At 49.1% G+C, this 26,131-nt stretch overlaps 1 protein-coding gene across 1 annotated transcript; it reads left to right on the forward strand.

Moving 5' to 3' along the window:
- Window positions 1–1,560: 1,560 nt before the first annotated feature.
- CSNK1E (casein kinase 1 epsilon) lies at window positions 1,561–25,912 on the forward strand. The gene is made up of 11 exons (XM_082490244.1): window positions 1,561–1,750; window positions 5,941–6,028; window positions 11,981–12,091; window positions 12,254–12,402; window positions 13,135–13,363; window positions 21,592–21,762; window positions 23,361–23,509; window positions 24,016–24,208; window positions 24,314–24,453; window positions 24,849–24,914; window positions 25,449–25,912. The coding sequence occupies exons 2-10, from the start codon at window positions 5,953–5,955 to the stop codon at window positions 24,879–24,881; spliced, it is 1,251 nt and encodes a 416-aa protein (XP_082346370.1). The 5' UTR covers window positions 1,561–1,750; window positions 5,941–5,952; the 3' UTR covers window positions 24,882–24,914; window positions 25,449–25,912.
- The last annotated feature ends 219 nt before the right edge of the window (window positions 25,913–26,131 follow it).

Below are 26,131 nucleotides of genomic sequence, written 5' to 3' on the forward strand. Positions count from 1 at the left end.
ACCATGGCACCTCACTCCTCCTTTGCCCATCCAGCCCCAACCTCCCACCTCCCAGGAGTCCCCAAACGCTTCCCCAGCCTGGGCTCCGCTCCTTCACCCCCATACGGGTCTGATACACCCTGGCTGCCTCCCTCCATGACTCAGCTGGCTCTTTCTGAGCTGCTCCGGGGCTCGCTGCGGTGCACAGTGGCCACCTGGACCCCCAAACACCCCAGGGACTGGGGGGTACCCCTGGCTTTGCACCTCTGTCCTTCCATGTGAGGGTTTATGCATGTGTCCTGGTTTGAGCGACACAGGACTAATTTATCTTCTAATGCTTGGGAAAACCGCACTTTTAGAAGACTCTAGTGTCTGAATTTGTGAAAGTATTTACTTTATAGCCAGCTATGGCATGTGGTTTTCAAGGTCTCAGTGTTTCCAAGCTCGCCAGGTGCAGGGATGAGGAGGAGTGAGACCCAGGCACTTGACCCAAGGTGGCCGACAGGGTTATTTCATACCATGAATATCACATTCAATACAAATTAGAAAGTTTGCTGCAAAGTGCTCTCTCCCTTGATGGCAGCGGTCCAGAGAACTTCTTGCCCCGGTGCTGGACCCCTGAGCCCTTCCCTTCTTCCCAAAGCTGTAGCGCTGGCGGTGTCCGACATTGCTGTCCCCTGCTGGGGGAGCACACAGCTTCCTACTGATAGAACTGACTGTGTATAATCCTTGTATATTTTATATTGGTACCGGGATCAATATTGGTTCTTTAGTATTATTAATGTTAATTATTTAGTCTTATCCTGTTAAATCTACTTATATTTCAACCCTTGTGTTTCCTTGTTTTTCCCCTGATCCCCCTTGCTGGGTGGGGAGGGGTCATCCAGTGGTAAAATGATTGTCCAAATGACAATAATTGTTGTGGGTTTCTCAAGCCCTAACAACGTGCGCGCCCATATTGGGGTGGATTTGTAGGGGTGTCACCTATGGGATGCCCCCCGCTCCCGTGGGACGTGGGCCGAGGAGCCCCGACCCTCGCTTGTGGGGTTGGGGTGGCTCCGACGCTTCATGGGCCTTCAGGGCTGGGCCGCAGCTTGTCACCCGCTGCCACGGCAGTGGGACCCTTGTGTGAGTATCCCCAAGAGGGGCTGGGGGCTGATGATGACCCTGCTGTGGTGGCAACACCACCATATTGGGGCTGCCCCCACTGTCCCCCACCACCGTGGGGTGCCACGGGTGGAATGTTGCCCCACTCAGCCCCCCTTTCCTCTCCCGCAGTGCCCCGCTGAGGAGAAACCTGAGGGGAAACGGCCCCCCAAACCCCATCCCGTGGAGGGGGGTGGTGGTGTAGGGGGGTAGGCCTCCCCCTGGCCGGGGCTGAGAGGGGAGGCCGGGCGGGAGGGCAGCGGGACCGGCGGCGGGCGGTTGCGCCTTTAACGACGGGCGGAGGAGGAGGAGGAGGAGGAGGAGGACTGGGGCTGCGCTGGGTGACATCAGTGGGTTTGGCTCCGGGGCTCAATGGAAACTGGGTGAGCGCCGGGCTGTACCGAGCACACGCCGGCTAGAGGGGACGGCGAGCGGGCGGGAGGCGGCAGGCAGCGCCGCGCCGCGCTGAGCCGAGCCGAGCCGAGCTGAGCCGAGCGAAGGAGGGACGCGCCGGGTACGGCCGCCACCAGCCCTCCCCAATCCTCCGTCATCCTTCCCGCCGCGGCCGCCTGGCCCCCTGACAGCCGGCGGAGCAGCAGCCCCACACGGCCCCCTTCCCGCCAGGGTGGGTATGGGGGGCGTCCGCCTCCATCTTGGGGCGCAAACCCCGGGGGAAAGGCGGCCCCTCCGGCTCTTTGTGTGCGCGGAGGGAGGGGGAGGGGGCGGGGGAGGGGAGGGCAGGGCGCGATGCGCCGGGCCGGGGAGGGGGGGACGGGACAACGGGGGACAAAAGCCCCTTTGTGGGGGCGCGGGGAGGGGGTCGCCTCCGCCGGCGGCGGCGGATTTTGGGGGTTTGAGGGGGGAAGCTCCCCCGTCTTCCCCTTCTCCCCCTGCCGGGGCCCTGCCTGCCTACCGGCGGGGCCGGAGCGAGCGGGGAGGGGGGGGCCGGCACCGTTCTCGGTGGGGGGCTGTGGGGGTCCCCACGGGGGGCCGCCCCCCGGGTGATTTAACCCCCGCCACCCCCCTCCCCCACTTACTGATGCTCTCTGTCTCCCTCCCCAGCCCCCTTCATCGCCTGTTTTGGGGTGTGTGTGGGGGGTGTCTGCTTTTTTGTGGGGCTTGGGGGTGTGTGTGTCGGTGTTTCCTTTTGGGGGGGGCGGTCGGGGCGGGGGGGCCGGGGAGAAGTTCAGCCCCGTTCCCGGGGGTGGCTGCTTTTTGTTACCTATCCGGAAAAATAACAGCCCGGGTAGGGCTGCCTTCGCGTAGTGTTTTGCCTGTAGGGGGTGGGGGTGTAAGGGACATATTTATTATTATTATTATTTTTTCGTGTCTGTCCCCCCTCCCCTTCCCGTTTTCCTGTTGTGGCTATTTCTTCCTCAAATGTAGTCCTAATGCCCTGTACGTGGGGTTTCTCCCCCCCCCCTTATTTGTCGCTAGATCCTCGCCTTTTTGTAAGTGTTGAAAGGGTCTGGAGAGGTTTGATGGTTCTGCATTTCTATCAAAATGTAATTTTTCTCTTTTTCCCCCTTCCCGTTTTTAAACCAGTTCAAATTATTGTTTTGCCAGCCTCTTCCTTTATTCCCTTCACACACACACACACACACACACACACACACACACACACACACAAAAAGCCATGTAAAGCCTTTATGGTCTATGGGCAGAGCAGCCCCTGCTCCCTACACTTTCCCCGAAAACCGAAGCGGTGCTAGGCTCGGCAGCCTCCATTATGGAGACGTGGGTTTGATTTTTTTTTTGCGTGGCCTTTGCTAGCCAGGGCATCTTCTCACACCCGACCGCCCCAGGTGGGACCGAGGTGGCCCTCTTGTCGTGTCACCCCCCACCCCCTGAGATGGTCCCTGCATCTTCGGTCGCCATCGGTGCTGGCACAGCAGAGCGAGATCAACTCTATCGTGTGTTTATATAATGGCCTTTGTGCCTGTACGTGGGTATTTTATATTATATAAAAGGGGATTGGTGCAAAATGGTGTGTGTGGGAAAGCAGCGCTGGCAGCTGGATAGTAATTTTTTTTTTTTGAGGTTGTGTAGTATATTGTAGGTGTCTGTGTAATGTTGGATATTCACGTATTCAAACGCTCACGCAGAGCACACACTCGCTTTTGAGGTTGTATGTGTGTTAATCCCTTATGGAAAACTAAATGGTTTAACTAAATGATTGCCCTGCAGCCCCTGGGAACGCTGCCTTGGCTGGAGAGCGAGCGCAGGAAGGGCGGCAGGGCAGGGGGGGTTAAGCCTGCTGGGGCGAAGGAAGGAGGGATGGCTTTTTAAATTTTACACATATAAATAATATCTAGAGAGTGATATAGAGTGATATAAATTTCATATGTAACAATACAAATTTTATACATAAATTTTTCTCTCTTCTTCTTGTCATAGTGGACCTGAAGATAAGATGATAAGGGTGGAAGCTGTAGATGGTGGGGGTATGCATGTGAAGTAGAAGCAAATGTGGTAGATGTTTGAACTCCTGGAGCAGTTGTTGGGGGGTGGGATGTGTGTGTCCTGCCTGCTCCCTCCACCATGGATCCAGGCTGTTGCGCTCTGGCTGTCCTCCATCCAGGTTTTCTAAGCACACTTGTGTGTGTGTGTGTGTGTGGTGGGGGGGGAGATAAGGCAAAATGACAGCTGTGCGAGACCATGATTTTTCACTCCATTATCCTGCTTCCCACTTCCACCCCCTCGCCCTGGAGCATTTTTTAGATTCCCCTTTGGAGCCTGTTGCTTAATCAGCTAGAAGGGCCGCTGCCTAGTTGTGCGGGAAACCCTTCTTAACCTGGCTCCTGCCTGTCCCAGAAGGGTGGGACCAAATTTAGGCTCGGGACTGTGGCGTTGCAGAGCAGGAACCGCTGTGCCCTGGTGCGGAGGGGACACCCCACCCCCCCCACCCCCCGGGACCTGTTGCCTGGCCTCTGCAGGCTTGCTCAGCTGTGCTTGCCCCGGCTGGGAGTTGGACTCAAGTGGAAGCGCTCAGGGTTCACAGACCTGGGCAAACATGGCCATGAAGGAAGGAGGTTTGAGAGCTGTCTTCCTGACAGTGGTGTGACAGGTTCCCGGGGACACAGACCTTTGATCGTTTATTGGAGTAGGAGTGTAAGCAAGTCAGATGTATGTTAATGTGGTTATACAGAACAGCAGGCAGCGGATAAAAATCATGTCTGTTTGCTGCGCCCTCACCCAGGTACACCTGCCTCCTGGTTTGGTTCCCAAGGCTCTGCCTACATTCCTTGTAGTAAGAAAGTCAGAAATAGCCACAGGGTTTTGTAGACTTTAGACGCACAGAAACCCACATGCATAAGTAAATACTAGGTGAGGGGACTCCACCTCTAAGTGTTTTGTGTGTGGTTTCTGGTGACTGGAGCTCTGCTTTCAGGGTTCACAATGTCCCCTGAATGCCTTGATAGGATTATTTCCCTGTATGTCTCTGCAGCCCGTCCATTCCTCTTTCTGTAATCCCATCTCCTGGGGCAGGAGAAGCAGCTCTGGGTTTATAGTATGCCCAGAATCCTGTAGCTGGGATTATTTTTTTGTGTGCTTGTGTCTCACAAGGCTGTTCCTCCCTCCTTTCCTTCAGTGATGCTTCTTTCCCAATGAGCTCCAGCAAGGGAAAGTTCCTCTCACCTACTTGTGAAAACATGAATCATTCCTCACCTTTCCTGTCCCCAACAGGCTCTGTGTCTGCATTTTGTACGCTAATAATGTGGCAGTGCATAAATTAGGAGTGTGGCAAATCCTCTAAAAGGAGTCGCGTTGGCTGTCTTGGGAAGAGCCGCAGTTGCTAGAATAAGTTGGTGGCCATGGAAGGGGCAGGGGAAAAGGGGCTGTTAAGGGGGGAACTGCTGGAACTGTGTTTGGCCAAGATGTTTGCAGCAGAAGTTGAGGCTGGCACGGAGAACAAACTCTGTGGCTGCGGTCCTTCCACCTAGTTGGTTTTCTGTGGAAGGTGAGTAGGCTAAGCCTGGGCATGTCATTGGGGTATAGCAGGTCAAAGGGTTAGCTAATCACCTCAGGTAAAGGGATGAGGAAAGGCCTGAGCTGCTAAAAACAAACACCCAGCACACCTAGGTAGGCAACAGAGGCGGAGAGGCTCAGGTAGACCGAAGGAGGCTGTGATCCCATCAGCAGAAGTGTGTGGAGATAAGCAAATGACGTTCCTAGTCAGTGTGCGCCTTGCAGGGTTCAGTTCAAGGAGATGTCTCCTCCCTGTCCTCTGTGCTGGCCCCTGCCTAGGGGCGACTGAGTCGCTTGCTCCTGGCAGTCTGTCTGTCTCTCTGCAGCCCTTGGGTCCTGTGCTTCACCACCAGCAAGGTGCTGGTCTAGGGCTGGGCCAGAGAGCACTCCTTCTCATGGGGTTTATTATGCCTATCCCTTCTGGTGCCTCACGTGGTTATCACTGCTCAGGTGCCAGGTACTGTAGGTTACAAGGAGCAGTGCCATCTCTCTTCACAGTAGTGTGAAGCGATCACCCGCTGAAATGTTCTTAGGAGGGATTTCCTGCCCCCTCCTAGGCTCTGAACAAAATGGTGGGGAAGAGATTCAATTCTTCTTCATTCCCATAATGGGAACATGGAAAACATGCTTGAAAGGTTCATGTTCCTGCAGCGTTTCTAGCTCATACTGTCCCTGAACATCCCGAAGATTGGGAGAGGTGATAGAGGCCATGTAGTCAGTGAAGTATTTCAAGATTAAAAACTGTACCCAGCCTCTGGGTGAAGTGGGGAGGTCTCTTCTGTAGTCTTACATGATTCACTTCCTGTTTCTGCTCTGACACTGCGCTTTCTGTGCTTCTTTTCTCAGCACGACTGAACCATGGAGCTCCGAGTGGGGAACAAATACCGGCTGGGCAGAAAGATTGGCAGCGGTTCATTTGGAGACATTTACCTAGGTGAGTGTGAGCCTCTGTCCTTCCACCTGCAAGATTGTTTTTCTCAATTGCGTCATTGTTTTGGGGTTGTTTTTCTTGCCTGTTGATATTTGTGGGCACCGTGTAGGGTTGCAGGTGGTGGAGAGAAAAAGAGCTCCAAGGAATACTGCTAGTTGCTGCCGGTCTTCTGATGGCAAAGTAAGTGGGATGAGCTGAACTTTGCCTCGCAGGTATTGGAGAGACAGTGGTGTTTGATCAGATTGATTTAGATTTAGACTGTTAAAAGCATATCTGTCATACACCCTACTCCAGCTCTCTCGCTTCCTTTTTTTGAGCTTGGGTCTGTGTGGGTGGTGGAAATGGCTGTTCCTTCAGGGTAGAAGGAATAAAGTTTTGGGAAGATTGGTAGTGGAAGAGGTGGTCCATCACCTGTGAGAGAGGTCTGAGACCAGGAGATATAAAACAGGTCAGAGAGGCTGGCCTGGTTAAAGTCCTGGGGCCCAGATCTATTAGATCTGTAATGGGATTTAGAGTTAATGTCTGGAATGACCTGAGCTGGGAGCTCAATGGACAGAGCCCATGAGATGCTGTGTTTCCTGTTACCACAGCAGGTCACTTAGGGAGAAGCTCTTCTAAGCTAGCACGCTGATGTGTAGATACGTTCCCTGATGCTTTGCCTGCTGATGTTTTTATTGGCTGAAACCATGTTGGGCCAGAGTGGCAAGACTACCCAGTAGCCTGATCAATCCCTCCATGAGAGCTGGTGTGGCTTTACCTGTCGTCTAGTTCTCGCCACTACCTGTTGAGCTGTAGTCCTGCAGGCCAGCAGAATGATTGCCCTCTCCCTTCTTGGTGTTTGCACCCTTTGGGTACTTACAGATGGTCGTCATGTGCTCATTGACTGTTAATTTGCTTGATTGAGTTGTATTTTGCTTCCTAGTACATCTACCGCTCCTCACTCTTGCTGCTCCTTCAATGTTTCCCAGTTTGTCCATCTGCTGAGCAGCTTGGAGCTTACACAGCATTCGAGGTGTGGCATTTCCAGTGTCTGGCAGAGAAGGGCTACCCTTGAGTGATCTGTAACGTGATGCCTCTGCATGTACTACTTTGGGTATCCTTGGCTTCCCCTATCACCAGCACTCTGTCGGGTTGCAGAATTGGCCTTACTGCACTGTCAGCTGTATTGTAAGAGATCTCTTGTAGGTTCTGCAACATCTTCACATCCCTCCCTGAGTTCCTTTCGTTGAATACCTCTTGTTCAGGTTACTTTTCCCCATGTTTGTAAATCACCTTCTGTTTTCTACCTCTGGCTTTTATCTCCAGTTCCCTCTTGCTTTATTATTCTGTCTTGATTGGTGTTGGCAGCCTCTCTTGATTAAGTATCCTGTGGGAATCATCAATAACAGGCTTTGTTGCCACCTTTATCCAGAGCATGAACAAAGATGATAAATAATGGATCTGGGATCCCAGTTCCACTGTGTGCTGCCTTTACTGCAGCCTAGTCCTGTATGTCACTCATTTGTGTGCCCCCGGCCAGTTACTATCTCAAGTGACAGTGCTTTTAGTTCCCAGGTGCTGGGGTTTGAGGGGTGATAGCTCAGATGGAGCATTTTCCAACTATGCTAGAGCTTGAAGCCTTCCAGACACTCTGTAGGACAGTATAAATTGTTGGGATCTTGCAAAACATCTGGAGTACACATGGAGAAAGAAAGCAAGTACTGAATGGGAAGACCTGACACTATATTCCTCTGTGTCACATAACAGGTTGTCCACCTGTGCAAAGGGGGCATGGACAACAGGCTCTGGTGAAGGGGTTGTGCCTGTGACCAAACAACGTGAGAGGCTGAGGAAGCCCCAGTGCCCTAGTGTGGTGAGCACAGCGGGATCCTCCAACTGCTGAGTTCAACCAAGTTACTTGAACGCAGTATCAAAGCCCTTGTGATGCTCATTGAGGTGCAAGCCAGTGTGTTTTGAAGCAGTGATAGGGAGACTTCTTGGAGCCTGGGTGACTCCCCAGCCTGGAGGGATCAGGCACGTAGTCTCTGATGGTGCGTCTGGAGGACGCTTGTGCTCATGCTATCCTCTCACGGTCTGCTCTGCAGACAGAGGGACTCATTCATGAGGACTTCTCTCCTGCACCAGATTCACCTCACAGTTCTCTCTCTTGATAATGGTGTGGAGACAGAGCAGAGACAGACAAGCCTTACCTGTTTCTGAAGATGAGCATGGGTGAGCTGGGTTTATCCCCAGCTTCTCTCTTTCAGGATGTTAGTACCTTCACCCGCTCTGTGACCAGTGGGGAATGTGTGCTGTGCTCTTTGGGATTTGTTTTGGGGTTTTCTTTTTAGAAGGAAACCTGAATATCTACATGGGCAGACACAAAGGATGAACTCCTGTTAATCCTCAGCTGGGGCTTAAAGCACAATGCCTTGTTTCCATTCCCTACCTTGGGGAATATTCTCCCTGTGTCGGCTTGGGTGGGGTGGGAAGTGAGATCGGGCTGCCCATGGGATTTGGCTAGCCCATTTCACTCTAAAAAAGCTCACTCAGAAGAGCAAAACCCAGTTTGCAGAGGAATTGACGAGACCTTTGTGCCGTCATCGTCGGAGAGGTGCTTTGTCAGAAGTGTTGGCCGAGAGGCAAGGCAGGATTACTGGACATGGTAGTGGTACTAATTGTCCGGCTGGAATGAAGTGGAGGGTACATTGGTGGTGGAGAGGAGCTGGGCAGACAAAGCATGCTGGGACCTGCGGTGGCTGGGGACAGTTCCTGGTGGCAGGCTCCTCCCTTGCTGGGAGGGGAATGCCTTCCCTTTGTTTCCTGGCCTGTTAACTCTCTCTCGCCCTATCTGACTTCTTCCATCTGTTCTCAGCCCTCCTTTCTTCCCCAGCCAAGCTGGTGAGAGGGGAACGGGGGCTGTGCCTGTCGGCTTGCCTGATGCGCTGGGAGGGTGGCGTTTATTGTATCAGACATGCAGCAAGGCTTCCACTCTGAAAAGATCCTGTTTAGCCAGTGACATCCTCTGTCCCTGGGGCCCCGTTTCAAACAGCTCATGATGAATGAGTTGAATTTGTGCAGCCCCCACAGCGGAGCGAGACTGGGGGTGGATGTTAGGAATTATCCCCAATCCTACATACGTCTCTCGAGTGGCTGAAGCTAGGCAGGCTCTACTGCGTTTGTCTGAAATGTGGTGCTTTCCAGTCTGGAAAGGGAGCAGAGGACTGTTGCTTTTGCACTTGTATCTTTAAAAAAGATGGTGGTTAAAGCGTGGAACAAAGGATCAGAGAGACTCCTGCCCTTAAATTCCCTCCTCGCTTGTGGTGGTCTCGGTCTGGGTAGATCTCTAGCCAAGAAAGGGTAGAGGGAGCAACCTGAAGACTTAAGGGGGTTTGGGGAAGGAGCAAGCCTAAAATGTTCAGTCAGTGACCCCCTCAGCGAAGACGAGCTCCTCATTAGGTCTGGTTGGTCCTCCTTTTGCTGTTCCAGGCCAGAGGGTTGCTTCTTGTTTTTCTAAGAGACGAACACCTGTGTTTGGGCTATGGAGAGTGTGGGGCTGATGGCCATGTTGATTATTTGAATGGCATATTCACATTTTGCAGAATCTTAAGTTTACTTGATGCTTACCCCTCCTTTCCCTTTTCCTGCTTTACGTGCTCACAGATAACACTTGCCACCTGCAGACAGCCTAGTAGATGAATGCACTGTCATTTTCCAAAACACACAGGGTAATGTGGAGATGAGAACTCACTCATCTTTCCACTGTTCAACTTCTGGGAGCAGGGTTCATTTGGAATGCTAATGCTACTGCTGCCAAAAGTTAGCAAGACTTATTGTGTGTTTGTCAGCAGATGGACTAGGACAGGGAATAATTCCCCCAGGGAATGGACAAGCAAGCTGGTGCAGAGTATTTGGAGGAAAATCTTCACAAAGGCAGGGGGAAGAGAGAAGGGAAGGAAGTGCTCTTATCTATTTGGATGTCCTGGGTGTTTCCATGCTGAATGAGAGCCAGTGATTGAACACTAATTTAAAAGGTAGATACTAGTCCAGGGTGATGTTCTTATTGTGATCTGAGCCCCTCTTCCTGCTCCTTTCCTCCTTGCACTCCTGATGCTTGTAAGAAGGATCCTGTGGTGGAGTGAAGGGAAGGTGCAGACTTGTTTTGCTGGCCATCAGTTTTTAAGTGGAAAACACCAGCATCTTTGCAAAAGTAACCGTTGGACAAATGGCTTTAGCTCTCAGGATGGCTTTTCCCCCTCTCCCTTCTCCTGGACCTTGAGTAAAAGCCCTTATTAAATTCATCCCATTGCTCCTCCTTCCCCTCCCTCGGAGCACCCTAAATAATTCCTCTCCCTCCTTAGTGTTTACAGCCTTCAAATATTTGCAGACTGTTGTCATGTCCTATTCTTCCTCCCCACCCTTCTTAGTTGTATCTCTTGTCTATGTTACATATTTAGCTCTTTTAATCTTTCTTAGTAAATCAATCCCTCTAGGCCCCAATCGTTTTTGTTCCTCTCTTACAAATTCCTAGCAGCTTGTCTGTCTCAACCCAGCGCTGTAGTATCTAGATTACGTCTTTTTGCTAGCAGGCAGCTCTTGGCTAACTTTGTGTACAAGCCAGAACTCTTCAACAGGAGATCGATCTCCCTAAGATCCAGAGGGAGAAGGGATCCAGTTGTGTGAACATTTCCTTTTTCTCTTTGGTCCCTGGCTCTGGAGGTGGTGTGTGAAAGAGGATGGATGGAGAGATTTCTCTGCAGCTGTTCTTGTGGACTCTGAAAGTCATCACAGGGACCAAGAGGCATGAATTAACCAGACCTACCAAACTAGCTATGGGATGTCTACAAAACATCACCCTTGACTCCAGCTATGTTTGGCCTGCATGTTCTGGAGTAGTTTATCGTATGACAGTGTTCATAAGCAGATCATGATCAGAGCTGCTGTCTGATTTGTGTTTTAATGCAATTTTTAATAGTTCTGGATATGAGGAAGGGCTTGTCTGTGTGTGTGAGGCAGGCATGGGAGAGGGGGAGAGAGAAGCAAGTCTTGAGTGTCATTCCCGTGACGTGTGTACAGATATTCATTCTTTCCATTTTAGGATGATGTGAAACATCTGGAATCCTCTTGGCTAGTATGATAGAAAGACCAGCCTGTTACTCTTTGATAGTGCACTTTGGGACCAGAGTGCTGGCTTTCATGGCTGGCAGCTCAGTTCTTTTCAGAAAGAAGTGCGTGGGGTGGTGGTTTTGTGTCATCGCAAACTATCTAGCAATACCTTCAATAAAAGCATCTGAGTAGCTTAATTCAATACTGGATTCAGTTTATTTCTTCACACTTCTAATTTAGGATATAGCAAATGTTTCTGTGTTGGCAAAAGATAAAGGTATTATTAAAACCCTCAGGAGAGGGAGAAGCTGGAGATTTGGGAATTGTCTGTATTGAGCAGGTCAGGGCCGTGGAGAAACCGGAGGAAGCTGAGAATTCTAGCAATGTCTCCTCCTGAACTAATTGGATCTGTTGAAACAATGTACCTGAGGTAACCAGTAATTTTGCTGGGGAAGAGGTACTCCATATGGCTGCCTGGGGGGCTGGCTTGGGTTCATGGGCTAGGTATATGATCAGAGACAGCTAAAACTTCCACTGAGTTTAGGTACTGCTGATACATACAGAGTGACTTCCTAAAGTCTGGGACTTTTAGAGGTAATGAGTCAGTTAGCACCTTGTAGGACTGTTGTTCTAGCCCAGGAACAGGATTGGAGCTGGTTTCCTGTTCATGTGCCTTCTTCTGGGCTTGCCTTTGCAACTGGCAGTGCTGGAAACTCTGTATGAAGTTGAAGTGGCTGAATCTCATTTCTGTCACAGCGAATAAATTTCAGGGCACATCTTAAGGTTTTAGCATCTGTACGGGCCTTGTTAAACGTGTTTGGATTCAGTGGAAGCTTGCACAATCCTCACTTCACCCTCATTTCTATGCAGGAGCCAATATTGCGACTGGTGAAGAGGTGGCCATCAAACTGGAATGTGTCAAAACCAAGCATCCCCAGCTCCACATTGAAAGCAAGTTCTACAAGATGATGCAGGGAGGAGGTGAGATGGGGAGGAAAGGATGGGGCCGGGGGAGTGGTTGAAGAAGGAAATTATTCTGGAGGGCTTTAGAAAGGAAGTGATTTGGTGTTACATATGATCTTCTCAGCAGGGGATGCAGCGGTTTTCCTCTGTTCCATGGGCTTAATCTTTCTCTTTCCCCAGTGGGTATCCCCTCCATTAAGTGGTGTGGAGCAGAGGGGGACTATAATGTGATGGTGATGGAGCTCTTGGGGCCCAGCCTGGAAGATCTCTTCAACTTCTGTTCCCGCAAATTTAGTCTCAAGACAGTTCTGCTCCTGGCAGACCAGATGGTGAGTTTCCTCTGAAGCGTTTGTGCCTACTCTCCTTTTCCATGCCTTTTCCTTTTTTTTTTATTTTTTTTTATTTTTTATTTTTTTTTCCCCCCCTCCTATCCCCTCTGCTCAAGAACTGCTATATCCTAGGCTTTTTTCATTTAGCAGCAGTGTCTGCCAGGTTTCTATTTCTTGATGAAGCTGGGGCCTGGAACCTAGGCAGTGCTGGCTTTTCTTGATCTCCACCCCTCCTTTCTTCCCCTGCTGCTCACCCTGTATTAACATTGCATGCATTAGCTTTTGCCTGTATGATGAACAACTGGCATTGTTACCTATCTCGACTCAACTGTGTGTGCCCTGGGTTTAAGACCCTTAGCTGTACTAGACCCTCTCCTTTCCCAGCCTGGCCAAGTTTGAAAGCTGACTTATGTCAATACTGAAGCTCACGTTTTTAGTCCACATGAACTTGCTTCTCATCCTTCCCTGTGGAAGGGAAGGGTGACCTCCCCAGATGGAGGACTGGGCTGGTGTGCAGGGTTGAATTCCATCTACATTCGTCATTTCCAGATCCTTCTGCCTCCAGAGGGTGTCTTTTCCCTGTCATCTCTGATATTCTCTGCAAAATGTCCCTTTCCTTGCTCTGACACGCCAGTGTTCTGGACAGGGTACTTTTTTTAATGGATGCAGTTACGATAAAGTTACCTTCTCATTTGTCTCACTATTTATTTATTTATTTATCCCCCTCTCCAGATCAGCCGTATTGAGTACATTCATTCCAAGAACTTCATCCACCGGGATGTGAAGCCAGACAACTTCCTTATGGGCCTTGGCAAAAAAGGCAACCTAGTATACATCATTGATTTTGGTTTGGCCAAGAAGTACCGAGACGCCCGGACCCACCAGCACATCCCTTACCGGGAAAACAAGAATCTGACTGGCACAGCCCGTTATGCCTCTATCAACACCCACCTGGGAATCGGTGAGCCTCCTGTTGCCCCTAGATGGGGCTTTCCAGGGGAGTTGGTGGGTCCCCAGAAGGAGGGGGGTTGGGTTCTGTGCCTGGCTCCACTGCTGACTTGTGTTGAGATGGTGGGCAAATAACTGTTATGCTTGCGTTACCTCGCCTGCCTTTTGTGGCACTCTGAGCTCCTGAAGGTAGAAATTGTCTACTGGTGTGTGTTTGTGCGCTGCTTAGTACAGTGGGGCCTGTTTAGCAGCAAGGCTGTGACCTCCCTGACTTTACTGACTTTACTGCTACTAACTCTGCCTTGCACAGTTTTTGCTGGCTAATTAGATACCGGAAGGAGACGTTCACAGGCACTGAGCCTTTCGGGATATGTGCAATTGAAACCTCTCTTGTTGACTCCAAAGTGACTTCACACAGAATCACAGAATCATCAGAGTTGGAAGGGACCTCTAGAGATCATCTAGTCCAACTCCCCTGCTAAAGCAGGATTGCCTAGAGCACGTTACTCAGGACTGCATCCAGGCGGGTCTTGAAAATCTCCAGGGAAGGGGACTCCACAACCTCCCTGGGCAGCCTGTTCCAGTGCTCTGTCACCCTCACCGTAAAGAACTGTTTCCGTGTATTTGAACGGAACTTCCTGTGTTCTAACTTGTGCCCATTGCCCCTCGTCCTGTCACTTGGAACCATTGAAAAGAGCCTGGCTCCATCCTCCTTCAACCCACCCTTTAGACACTTGTATGCCATAATAAGGTCTCCCCTCAGCCTTCTCTTCTCCAGGCTAAAGAGTCCCAGCTCTCTCAGCCTTTCCTCATAAGGCAGATGCTCCAAGCCCTTAATCATCTTAGTTGCTCTTTGCTGGACCCGCTCCAGCAGTTCCCTGTCCCTCTTGAACTGGGGAGCCCAAAACAGGACACAGTATTCCAGTTGTGGCCTCACCAGTGCAGAGTAGAGGGGGAGAATGACCTCCCTCGACCTACTGGCCACACTCTTCCCTATGCAGCCCAGGATTCCATCGGCCTTTTTGGCGACAAGGGCACATTGCTGGGCCATGGATAATTTACTGTCTACCACAACCCCCAGATCCTTCTCCTCCAAGCTACTTCCCAGCAGGTCCGCCCCTAACCTGTACTGGTGCCTAGCATTCTTCCTCCCCAGGTGCAGGACCTTGCACTTGGTTTTGTTGAACCTCATTAGGTTCTTCTCTGCCCAGCTCTCCAGTCTGTCCAGGTCATGCTGGATGGCAGCACGGCCCTCTGGGGTGTCAGCCACCCCACCCAGTTTGGTATCATCAGCAAACTTGCTGAGGATACACTCTGTCCCCTCATCCAGGTCATTAATGAATATATTGAACAAAATTGGACCAAGTATTGACCCCTGGGGGACACCACTGGTTACAGGCCTCCAACTAGACTCTGTGCCGCTGATCACAACCCTCTGAGTTCTGTCCCGCAGCCAACTCTCAATCCACCTCACTGTCACCTCATCTAGCCCATACTTCCTCAGCTTCCTAATGAGGATGTCATGGGAGACAGTGTCAAAAGCCTTGCTAAAGTCAAGGTAGATGACATCCACAACTTTCCCCTCATCCAGCCAACCAGTTATAACATCATAGAAAGCTATCAGATTGGTCAAGCATGATTTACCGTTGGTAAATCCATGTTGACCACTTCCAATAACTTCCTGTTCCTCAACGTGTTTGGAGATGACATCCAGAATGAGTCGCTCCAATACCTTCCCAGGGACAGAGGTTAGACTAACCGGTCTGTAGTTCCCTGGGTCCTCCTTCTTGCCTTTTTTGAAGATTGGAGTGATGTCGGCCTTCCTCCAGTCCTCAGGCACCTCTCCTGTTCTCCATGACCGTTCAAAGACGATGGAGAGTGGTCTAGCAATAACATCCGCCAGCTCTCTCAGCACTCGCGGATGCATGCCATCAGGGCCCATGGACTTGTGAATGTCCAGCTTGGCCAAGTGGTCTCTGACACGGTCCTCCTCAACTGAGGGAAAATCTTCCACTCTCCAGACCTTCCCCTTTGCCTTCAGAGTGTGGGATTCATGAGGGACAGCTTTAGCAGTGAAGACCGAAGAAAAGAAGGCATTCAGTAACTCTGCCTTCTCTGCGTCCTCCACCACTAGGGCACCTGTCTCATTCACCAGTGGGCCTACATTTTCCCTAGTCTTCCTTTTTCTATTGATATATTCAATATACACTTCGTTAGTGATTATTTTGTAGCTGTCAGAGCTGAAGGATATAGGCCCATTGAAATACAGTTATACTCCTGTTACCCACCACTGAGGATGGGGACAGTGATGTATGTGCTGGAAGTGTACAAGAAGCTGAAATGAGGGGAAGCTTCCTACTGCCTGGACATCCAGCTTTTGTGATTGAGGATTGGTTGTCATGAGCCTTCAAAATACATGTGTGTCTGTGAACCACAGTGCCCCATTCACCACTGAGAGAGGTTGAAGCAGCTTTAGGGAGGTAGGGCTCTGTCCTTAGTGTCTATGGCTAGTACCATGGGGATAAAGCAAGGCTGGGAAAGAGTACTGAGTGTTCAGCCAGGTCTTACACCGGTAATGGCCATCATCTCAGGTTTTGTAAAAACCTTGAGCAGGTTAGTATCCACTGCACTTAAACCTCCTGAAGTCATGTAAGCTCTTGGTCTGGGAATGAGCCCCTGATGCACAACACCCGGTTGCTGTGAAAATGTCTTGCAGTTTTCTCATCTGTTCTCTGCCTGGAAAGTTCTCTCCAGTGTGTGTGACCTCTTTCCCCTGCTAAACTTTGGGTAAACTTTGTCTGTCTACAGTGTGAGACTTTCATAGATACCGTGGGGTCTTTTCTGAGTAGGCTGACTTGGTTCTGCTACTGATTGGCAAATCCAAAGAGAAGAAACACTGAAGCTGCCCTGGCTGTGGACCCAGAAAAGTAGCTGCTATGCTCACAGCTCAGTTTGTATCTCTGGGAGACCTTCTTCTGAAATGTATAAGCTTGGAATTTGAAAATCAGAGGAGGGAACTCAAACCTTTAAAACTAACAGCTTCCGCAGGATTTCATGTCCTCATTCTTCCTAGGGAAAGCTTTCCATTCTCCCTTCTTGTAGATGGTTTCTCAGAAATAAGGAGTCAAGACTTGACCTGCAGAAAATAAAGCAGTTTCCTACTGTCTTCTTTGCTTAATACTGTATAACTGTAGACTGAAAATGTGTTATTTATATCAAAATGGGGAGTGTTGTATGTCGAGAGTGGGCTATGATCTCCTGACCTCTTCCATGTGGTAAAAATAGTTCTCATAGAGCTTTCCAAATTGGTCTTCCGTATTTTGGCTTGACCTGATTATATATAACTGACTCTCCATTGAATTCTTGGTCAAGATTGCCACAGCTATGGTAACTGCCACAAGGAGACATGCACAAAATAATTCTCACTACTATGTCTGTCAATACTTTTGTGTGTGCCTGCTCTGTCTGAACTGATCACAAGAGGCTAAATGTTTGTTTGTGGGGTTGTTTTTTTCTTTTTGAAGAACTTTATTATTCATCCCACCCCAACTTAGCCCTTTGCTGCTGGTGCTTGGTTTCTGTGTCAGGATGAACAAACAACGCCTGAACACTAATCCAAGGGCAAACTGCATATGCCATTGGTCTAAGCACAGCCGTCGTGCTCTTCATGCCCTTTGCTTTGGGAAAGTCTGGGTGTGAGTTACTCTGCGCAACAGGTCTCGGGTTTATTATCTCCATGTTGCAGATAGTTCCCCTGAATGGCATAAAGGTTACATGTCTTGCCTGGAGGAAAGGGGATGGGGGTGTCAGGGTTGCAGCTGGAGTTCCTGTTTCTCAAGACCTTGCCACAGGGTGTATGACAGGCACGTTTGTCAGTTAGCAGCATTGCCGTGGGAACCGTCACTGAATTTTTTGACTTTTCAGAGACTAAATTCTCTGCCTTAATGTTACATTAATGTGGTTTAGGGAGAGGGAAGGAACCAGGTGCTGGGGTATTTATGTGACAGGAATAGCAAATGAATAAATGCCTTTATTTGAATGTGCAAGCTAAGGGTTGGGCATTCCGATGTCTGGAGGAAACACATTCTTTTCCCAGTGACTGGGGGGAAAAGTAGGAGGCAAGATCGGGGAGGGTTTCCACAGCTTGAGACTTGCTGTTGGGGGAGTCATTGGACTGTGCAGGCTTTGGTTCATGCATTCCAGTCAATTTTCACATGTTCTGGGGATGAGAGTCCCTTGCACCCTCTGGAGCTTGTAGTCTGAAATAGATGCCCGGGGTGCCCAGGAGACAGTCTTGGAAGAAGCCTGGTGGACTCTGTCTGGGTAACAGGAGGCTGGGGACAGGGGGCAGTTCCTCCCCAAATGCGTGTCCTAGATGGCATCAGAGTAGGCTGTGCAGAGCATAAAGTTTTTCTGCTCATCCTGCCCTCTGTCACATATTCCAGATTTTTGTGTGGTTTTAAAGGCTGTTGCCGTGCAGTAGGGAGAGAAAGGGGAAGTGCAGTCCCAGCGTGTGCAAAATCAGATCTGAGTATGTAGTCAGGAATACATTGCTTGGTTAAGACATCTTGCAGCTGGGCTGGCCCCAGTGAGGACAGCTGATGTCTAGGGAGTCCTGCATGGGAACAGCATTGCTTTGGATAGGATCGAGGTGAGGGGAAGCACCGTCCTGAGGGACCAGGAGGCTCTTTACACTGAAAACAAGTTTTGTCATGAACCTTGCATCCAAGGCAACCAGTCCTCAGTCTTCTGTCTTTGCCCAAGCACGTCTTCCCCAGGTAACTCACCGTCCTGCTACTCACACCTGACTCAGCTCCTTCTGGGGACCCTGCTTTGGGAAGGGCGTGAGGGTACGGGCTGGCTGGGAGCCTCCCTGGGAGTGGGAAGGAACTGGCACCATATTGCTTGCAGAGTGGGTTGGGTTTGAGGGGTCATGCTGGGTGTGGCAAGGCTACCTTGTGCTTTATGTTGGAAGGGGTTTTGTGAGTGAGGGAGGAAAGAATGAGTGTCTTATAAAAGTTGCAGTCCCTCATCTATTGTAGAAGAGCTGAGAAGCTGAAATAAAATGGAGGGAGGAAGTGTGATGTGGTGTCACAGGTCGTGACTGTAATCCTGCTTCTGGACTGACTTGCTCTGGGCATGCATTCACATTGCTTGTGTTTCTCTTTCTCTTCTCAAACTGTAAAGTGAGATCTTTTGCCTGTGTCCCAGGCATGCTGTGAGAGTTAGTCAATGATTGTCAGGCTTCTAAAAGTGGAAAGTAGTGATGTTAAATAACGTTTCTTTGGTGTGCAGAGGTCAACTTTTTTTATAACTAATTAATTACTCCACTTTTGCTGTCTAATGTTATCTTGTTTCCTGTGGCTGTTGGTATATGAGGCCAGGAAAAAAAAAAAAATTTGGAGATAGCTTGGGGACATGCGATATTAGCTGAAGATGAAATAAAGAAATGGGATGTAGGAATGGTTGTTCTTCACCGTTGTCCAAGGATGATTCATTCGGGGTCTTTTAGTTAGGGTTACAGGTGAAAGACAACTACCATGTTTTTAGGTAGGTTGGCAGCTGTGACCCATGATGTTGATGCTTCAGGCTCCTCATGGATTTGAATCTCACTGAAATTGTTTAAGTGGGCTACAATGACCACATATACCTGAGAAAAGATACTTCAGGGATGCGACACAATCAGACATTTATCATTCAGCATTTTAATAATTGGGTGTCCTGCTTACAGTTATTTTTCTTCGTTCATATTGTTGTGTTAAGGCATAGCAAAGGTGTGTTTGTGTGCATGTAATGGATACTAGTGAGGTGCCCAGTTTGGTTTTGTAACCCCTCTCCTTGCCTCCAGTAAAGACATGTAGCATCCCCCACTGACTTCAGTCTCCCTAACCTCAAGTCTCTAATTCTGGCCTTTCACAGATCACTAGGACTGTGCCTAGACATACGTTCGCAGAATGTCTCCTGTTGTTCTGGATGGGCTCAGTGGCTGTGCTCAAAGCTGCTGTTGCTCCATGCAAGTGGACACGTGTGGTTCAGTCTATGATAAGCAGTGTAGAGTTCAAGCAAGATTTTGGAGGCAAGATCCTCATTTATTTCTAAAAGGCTGATTTGTCTGTTCAGTAGGTTTCTCTGGTTCTTGCCCTGCCATTTCCTACTCCTCTGAGGGGCACTCCCAAGCTTTAGACAGGGAACCCATAGTTACAGACTTTAAAGGTGCAGCATGGATAAGTTGAGGGCTGGCAAATTGCAAGATAGGGGTTACCTTTGTCACCTGTGCTTTCAGGCCCTGGGTGTGCATTCTGACTCCCATTTCCACAGGCCTGTCTCAGGATGTAGGTCATTATCAAATATTGTTTAGTTTTATTTATTTGGTATGTGTGGTGTGTAATTGCAGCCCTCTGAGAGTACAGACATCCCAGCCTTAGGCTAAATGCAAAACTGGGGGTTCCTTTTCCCTTCTACCTTCATAGCATATAAGCATCTCCCAGCCAGTGTTGTAGTTATCTTTGGCAGCAGCCTGATAAGATTAGGAAGTATTAGCCCCTTTAAAGTGGGCAACTTGAGGCAGTAAATTAGAGAGGTCAAAAAATGCTGTTATTTCTGCATGCTCCAAGTAAGATACTTTGAGGATCTGTATGTCTGCTTTCTCCTCTATTCCTGTCTTGGAACACGGCATTTTTATGGCATTTCATGTGCTTTGAACCAAAGGCGCTCTCCTCTCAGTTATGGAGTGATGACACCCTCTTCCTCTTCTGCAACCACAGTGCTTCCCCCCCCCCCCCCCCCCCCCCCCAATATTTTTAATTTGCTAAGCCTCCTAGTCCTCAAAAACACTAGGAAGTTATGAGAGGCATGCAGGAGAAGAAAGGCCCATGGTGACCCACAGCTTGCGTTGGTACGTCTGGACATCTAGATCTGTAACCTGCTACAGCTATTCCTTCTTCAGGGTTCAGTTCAGCTGGTAGAGTGAAGGGCAGCTGGTAGCATGTAGCTAATACTTGGAATTAGCCCACAGACCAATACGTAATCTGCAGCATCTTGTTGGACATGGCACTGAATCCAGCAAAACATGCTGTAGTATTAAATGAATCTAATAGATGAATCTTTTTAGTATTTCCTCTACCCCCATGCTCTCCCTCAAGCCATATTTTGCCTCTCTGTTACCTATGTAAGTTATTGTTTTCCTCAAGATGTAAAGTACTTTCTTCATAATGTTTATTTTATTTTATTTTGGAGGAGAACAGGGGCAAGAGCTTCTTGGCAAAATTTATGGGTGAATTTGTAAGCTTGTTGGAGGAGCTGGGAGGAGTTTCACAAGTTAACCAGTCAACATTTTCAGTTGCTGAAATTCTGCATCAACTCCATCTTGAGCTAACTTGCGACTTAAAATGGCTTGGCCATTCCAGAGAATAAGTTCAATGTGGAATGTTTTTGTTTGGGAAATGATTCTTTTATTTCATAAACAAGCATCTTAAAGCAGGCCCTTACAATAGCATGTTAAGGGCAACCCTTGCTCTGAAGTAGAGTTGGTAGTGATGCCAGTTACATAGTCATTCCCCATTTGGAGAGGAACCTTTTGTTCTAAGTATACCTCTCAATTCGTGCCTCTTTCCTCCACTGCTTGAAAAATGCCACCAGTCCAGAAAGATCTTTGCTCAGTATTACATGTTAGGCTTCTCTAAACTGTCAACAAAGTGTTTTACCACAAGAAGGGGTCGCTAGTTCCTCATTTCTTCCCTGTGTAAAGAGTTTCAGCAGGTTAATTAGAAGTTGTGTTTGAAAGCGTTGTTCGGCTTACCTCTGCTAGCTTTGTCTTTCTCTGACTCCCTCTGTCATGACTAATCCCCAGGGTGAAGTATCATTCTGGGTGGAGAAGTGTAGGTGCCATTCCTCTAGGACCGGGGAGAGGAAAGTAGGCAGTGTTGCTGCAGCACTTCTTGAGCTGTTGGACAAGCCTTAATTCACATAAGAATTCAAGTGAGGAGGTAGTCAGAGTAATTATTCATTTATGAAGTGGGTTGGGCTGTATGAGGAGATGAGCGCTTTAACTCTGGCAGTATGAACATCCCCACAGGAATTTGTACTGGAATGTCTTCTACAAGTTTGTCTATCTGTAGAAATCTACCAAAGAAGAGAGAGGGGTTGTTTCTTTTGTTCCATGTTCACCTCCAAAGCTGTGTAACTGCCAAAACAGTTTTGGTTGCTGCTCACTCCTTGCCCCTGTGTAACTTCCTCCCACAGAACAAAGTCGCCGTGATGACCTGGAGAGCCTGGGCTACGTACTTATGTATTTCAACCTGGGTTCGCTGCCCTGGCAGGGCCTCAAGGCTGCCACCAAGCGCCAAAAGTATGAGAGGATCAGCGAGAAAAAGATGTCAACGCCCATTGAGGTGCTCTGCAAAGGGTACCCTTGTAAGTGCTCTGATCTTGATGGCTGTCTTGTCTGGTGCATGGCTTGCTCTCCTGCTGAAGCCCCATGAAGTCTGGAGTCCTGAAGGGCAATGGCCAGTACCCCCAGACCAGGATGTGGTGCTGACACCAGCGATGAGAAGGTTAAGAGACCGGTGGCGATACGGTTCTGGTTCAGAAGTGGGAAACGTGTTTTTGTGGAGAGTTGAGCCTTGTGCGACTAAGGGCATGAAGGTGCTGAGAGGGATCTTTAGGACCTCAGAAACAGTCTGGAAGAGGAGTGGGCAGTGAGGTGAGAAGGTGTGCTGATGATCCTGAGTTATTCTGAGTAATGGGGATGAGGGCCAACTGTAATGAATCCCAGAAATAACCAGGCAATGAAGTGGCAAATGCAGTTCTATGTAGGTAAATGTGAAGTAAGGTATGTGAGGGGAGAGTAGAAGGCTTGGTCCTCTCATGTCATATGCAGAATAATAGGCTCTGAGCTGACCACTCGCCAATGAGCTGTTGCAGTTACAATAGATGTTTCTGGGAAAGCATCAACTTTGTGCTTAGTGGCTACTGAGGAAAGCGGATCAGGTGTTAGGACCACGGCCCAGTCGTACCTTGCATGCACTGTGCAGCTCTGGTCCATCCTGCTGTTTCAGAAAGGATACAGTAGAACTGGAAGAAGATCCAGGAAAGGGCCAAAAGGGTGATCAGAGTTGAGGTGATTTCTATACAAGCAACAAGTGAGTGGGCTGGAACATGGAAAAGAGGTGATTAGAGAGATGATAGAAGTCTACTCTCTCTCTGCCTCCAGAAGTTTGGATGGGAGTTGGTTATTTGATAACCCCTCTTCTTGTATTCAAAGAGAAACAAAGCTGGTTCCTGCCAGCTTTAACACAAAATGATGTGGTTCTTCACAAAGCCAGTAGCAAATGTGTGGAACTCCTTCCCAGAAGATGATGTAGATTCTTAAAGCTTACAGGAGTTCAAGGAGAGATTGAACAACTACATGGAAGAGAGATGGTTATTATGCTGAGGGTTACTAAATAATTAGCAAGCACATCCAGATCAGGAAGTTCCCTGAGCTGAAAATAGGTGGGAACTGGGATAATGTCAATATAAGTATCAGACATGCTCGCCCTGGTCTTTCTCTTCTGTAGCTGTCTACTTCTGGCTAGTGCTCAAGACGGGCTACTGGTCTCTGATCTGGTCTGAGCTGAGCACAACTAATCTTTCACAATTCATGTCCTTTCCTGTCTATGCTGCTGCTGTGAACTGTATTGGTAATCTTCACACCACGTAGGCCTGGCTTCCTAGAGCTCACATCTCCCTATTCTCTACATTCCTACATGCCTTCAGCAGGCTCTGTGACTTGCTACCTCTTGCTTGAAGAAGCAGCCAGAAAAAAGATGCATGAGCATTTCCTCTGGTAAAAATAGGGATGGGATCTTCTCAGTGGCCAAAGTGCTGCAGCCGTCAGGCTCTGTTTTCATTACACAGCTCTGTGTGCTGTCCTGGTCCAGCATGCTACTGCTGAAGGTTACAGTGGCTCTGTGGTGGGACCAGGGGGTTTGGATGGTGTTCAACAACCAACTATTCTCTGTTCCCTCCAGCTGAGTTCTCAACGTACCTCAACTTCTGCCGCTCACTGAGGTTTGATGATAAACCAGACTACTCGTACCTGCGGCAGCTTTTCCGCAACCTCTTCCACCGCCAAGGCTTCTCCTACGACTACGTCTTTGACTGGAATATGCTTAAATTTGTGAGTGTGTGTGTGGGGGGGAAGGGCTGGAGAGGCAGGGGTTGATTCATACCACGGAGATGGGGGAGGAAAGTTGGAAACAGCCTGCCATTGGTACTTAACCCTGGTGAGCAACTTGAGAAAGGGGACCAGGTAGAGTGAAAAGAGGCAGAGTTATTTGGTGGTGCTAACTGGGGGTATAGCTACTGTTGTATTGGTGAGTGTGTCTGATGGAGCATGCGTGTCAATAGATCTATAAGTAGGTGGGGATAATTTTTCAGGAGAGAACTGTATTTAGAGGTGGGACACAGATGCGGATTGCAGTAACAGCTCTCTTCCCTGTTTCTTCATGAAAGAGAATGAGGCCCTCTCTGGATGAGTTGGAAGATGGTGGGGGGAGAACATGTTTTAAGAATGGAGCTCCGCTTTCTCTGCATGATGGAGCACTGTGTGTTTTCTGTCTGGGGCTGCTGCTGTCTCTCTTGCCAGACAGCCGTGTGCAACATGGGGCTTTCTCTCCTCTTCAGGGAGCAGCTCGGAACCCCGAGGATATGGATCGAGAGCGGCGAGAGCATGAGCGAGAAGAGAGGATGGGGCAACTCCGGGGGTCAGCCACGCGAGCGCTGCCCCCTGGCCCACCTGCTGGAGCCACTGCCAACCGTCTTCGCAATGTCACCGAGCCCATGGCCTCCACCCCCACCTCCCGAATCCAACAGTCCGGTGAGCTGGGTGGGAGAGCTAGGGTAGAGTGCCACCCCTGTTGTTGGCTGGAAACAGAAACTATTGACTGATAACTCTTGTCTCCATGTTTCTCTGCCCCAACAGGAAACACGTCCCCCAGAGCAATCTCAAGAGTGGACAGGGAGCGGAAGGTCAGCATGAGGTTACACCGAGGAGCTCCTGCCAACGTCTCCTCATCTGACCTCACAGGGCGGCAAGAAGTGTCACGGATTTCAGCATCACAGGTGAGTCCCTGCTGCGATGTTTGTGGCCTTGGCCTGGATGTCCCAGAAGGACTAAGGGCCCCACAGTGGTTTTTACGTTTTTACCTGATCTACTGGAGCTGATGTGAGCCTGAAGCTTCTGCAGTGTTGTGAGGGGAGTGGTACCAGGTTACACCTTGACTCTTTAGTTATGTGTTTTCTGGAGGCCATGCTCAGTACTGTCTTCGTAGCTCTGCTTTGTGTGGAGTAAACCTTCACCTGGTTGTCTTCCAGACCACAGTGGTTTGGAGAAGTGGAACAGTAAACTCTTGGGAGGGAGAATATCCTAAGAGAAGCACGCAGCTGCTCTGTTTTGGTGTCCTTCATGCCTTTTTCTTCCTCTCCATCCCTTACCTATTATTCCTCTTCTTTTGTAGACAAGTGTGCCATTTGATCACCTTGGGAAGTGAGGAGCAATTGCCACTGGACCAGTGTTTGCTTAGGTGAGTCTATACTCGTGCCTGGGATGCCCCAAGGAGGGAATTGCTGGTATTAGGGATTAGGTTAAAGCTTTGCTGTTGCTGTGGAGCATTGGTGTGTTTCCTTTCCCTTTGCCATACTTTGAGATAGTTTTTTGGCTTCAGAGGGAAGAGTAAAGTTGGCTGCCAAAGCCTTTGGGGGGGATGGGTTATCTTGGGTGTGAAAGTAGCTTCCATTTCTCCAGGAGGGTAGGGAAGGTGGAGAAGGTACTGGGCTGGGGAGCCATTTCATTAGTTCCTAATGAATGATTTTCTGGCAGTGTGATAGACTTGGGGAGGTGGGTACTGAACACATAATCAAATGTGTAAGACTTTACAAGAGACACTCACTAGCTGTGCAGAGGAAACAACAGTAGCTGGACAAGGTAACTCCGAGGGGTGGCAGGAGTGTAGAAGAAAGGGCTGATTTGATTTGTTACACCCCAGTTGGCTTTGGAATTGCTTGGAAGAGCCTTTTCTTCTAATCTCCTCTTCCCTTTTTCTTTTTTCTCTTTCTAGTGTCTTCACTGTATTTTTCTTTTAAAAAACAAAAAACCCAAAAAACAAACAAAACCTAAAAAAAAAGACAAAAAAAAAACCCAAACAAAAAAACCCAACAGAATTTCTTTTTGCCAATGACGAGGAGTCGAGCTGTGCCCCTGCGCTGGCGTGAGCCGTTTCCAAGGGGGCCGCCTGCATCCCCCAGCGCGAGTGAGCGCCTCCGAGAAGCTGACGACGTGGGAGCCATGCGGGAACACCTCTGCTGCCCCCCCCCCCCAGCCCTACCGCTGCCCCCACTGCCTACCCCCAGCTCCCTCTCCTGACTCTCTGCTCCTGGTTTTGGTTTCTCTCTTTTTTTTTTTTTCCCTTCTTCTTCTTCTTGGATATTTTCTCCTGTGCTTTTTTTTTTAAATTTTCAAATCGTATGGTTTCTAGCCATATAAATTTTAACTTTGCTCTCCTTTTTTTCTGAGGGCAGGGGATGGTGAGGGGTTGGTTTTGGGTTTTTTTGGGGGGGAGGTGGGTTGTTTTGGGGTTGTGTGGTTGTTTTTTTTTTTTTTTTTTTTTTTTCCAGGAGCCTTGTGGGCCAGGAGGGAATCAGATTCCAGCCACACTTGATGGTAGAAGTCTGATTTTTATTATTATAACAGAATTTATTTTCTGAAGCATTAAATGAATTGTAAGGGGAATTGTGGCAATGG

The sequence above is a fragment of the Vanellus vanellus genome (assembly GCF_965231255.1).
Source record: "Vanellus vanellus genome assembly, chromosome: 1".
Taxonomy (NCBI): domain Eukaryota; kingdom Metazoa; phylum Chordata; class Aves; order Charadriiformes; family Charadriidae; genus Vanellus; species Vanellus vanellus.

Bases quoted from the DNA above. Each gene is read 5' to 3' on its own strand.
- CSNK1E (XM_082490244.1), top strand. From the start codon at position 5,953: ATGGAGCTCCGAGTGGGGAACAAATACCGGCTGGGCAGAAAGATTGGC. The intron at 12,403-13,134 runs GTGAGTTTCCTC...CCCCCTCTCCAG, and splicing joins TGCTCCTGGCAGACCAGATG to ATCAGCCGTATTGAGTACAT. The intron at 13,364-21,591 runs GTGAGCCTCCTG...TTCCTCCCACAG, and splicing joins CAACACCCACCTGGGAATCG to AACAAAGTCGCCGTGATGAC.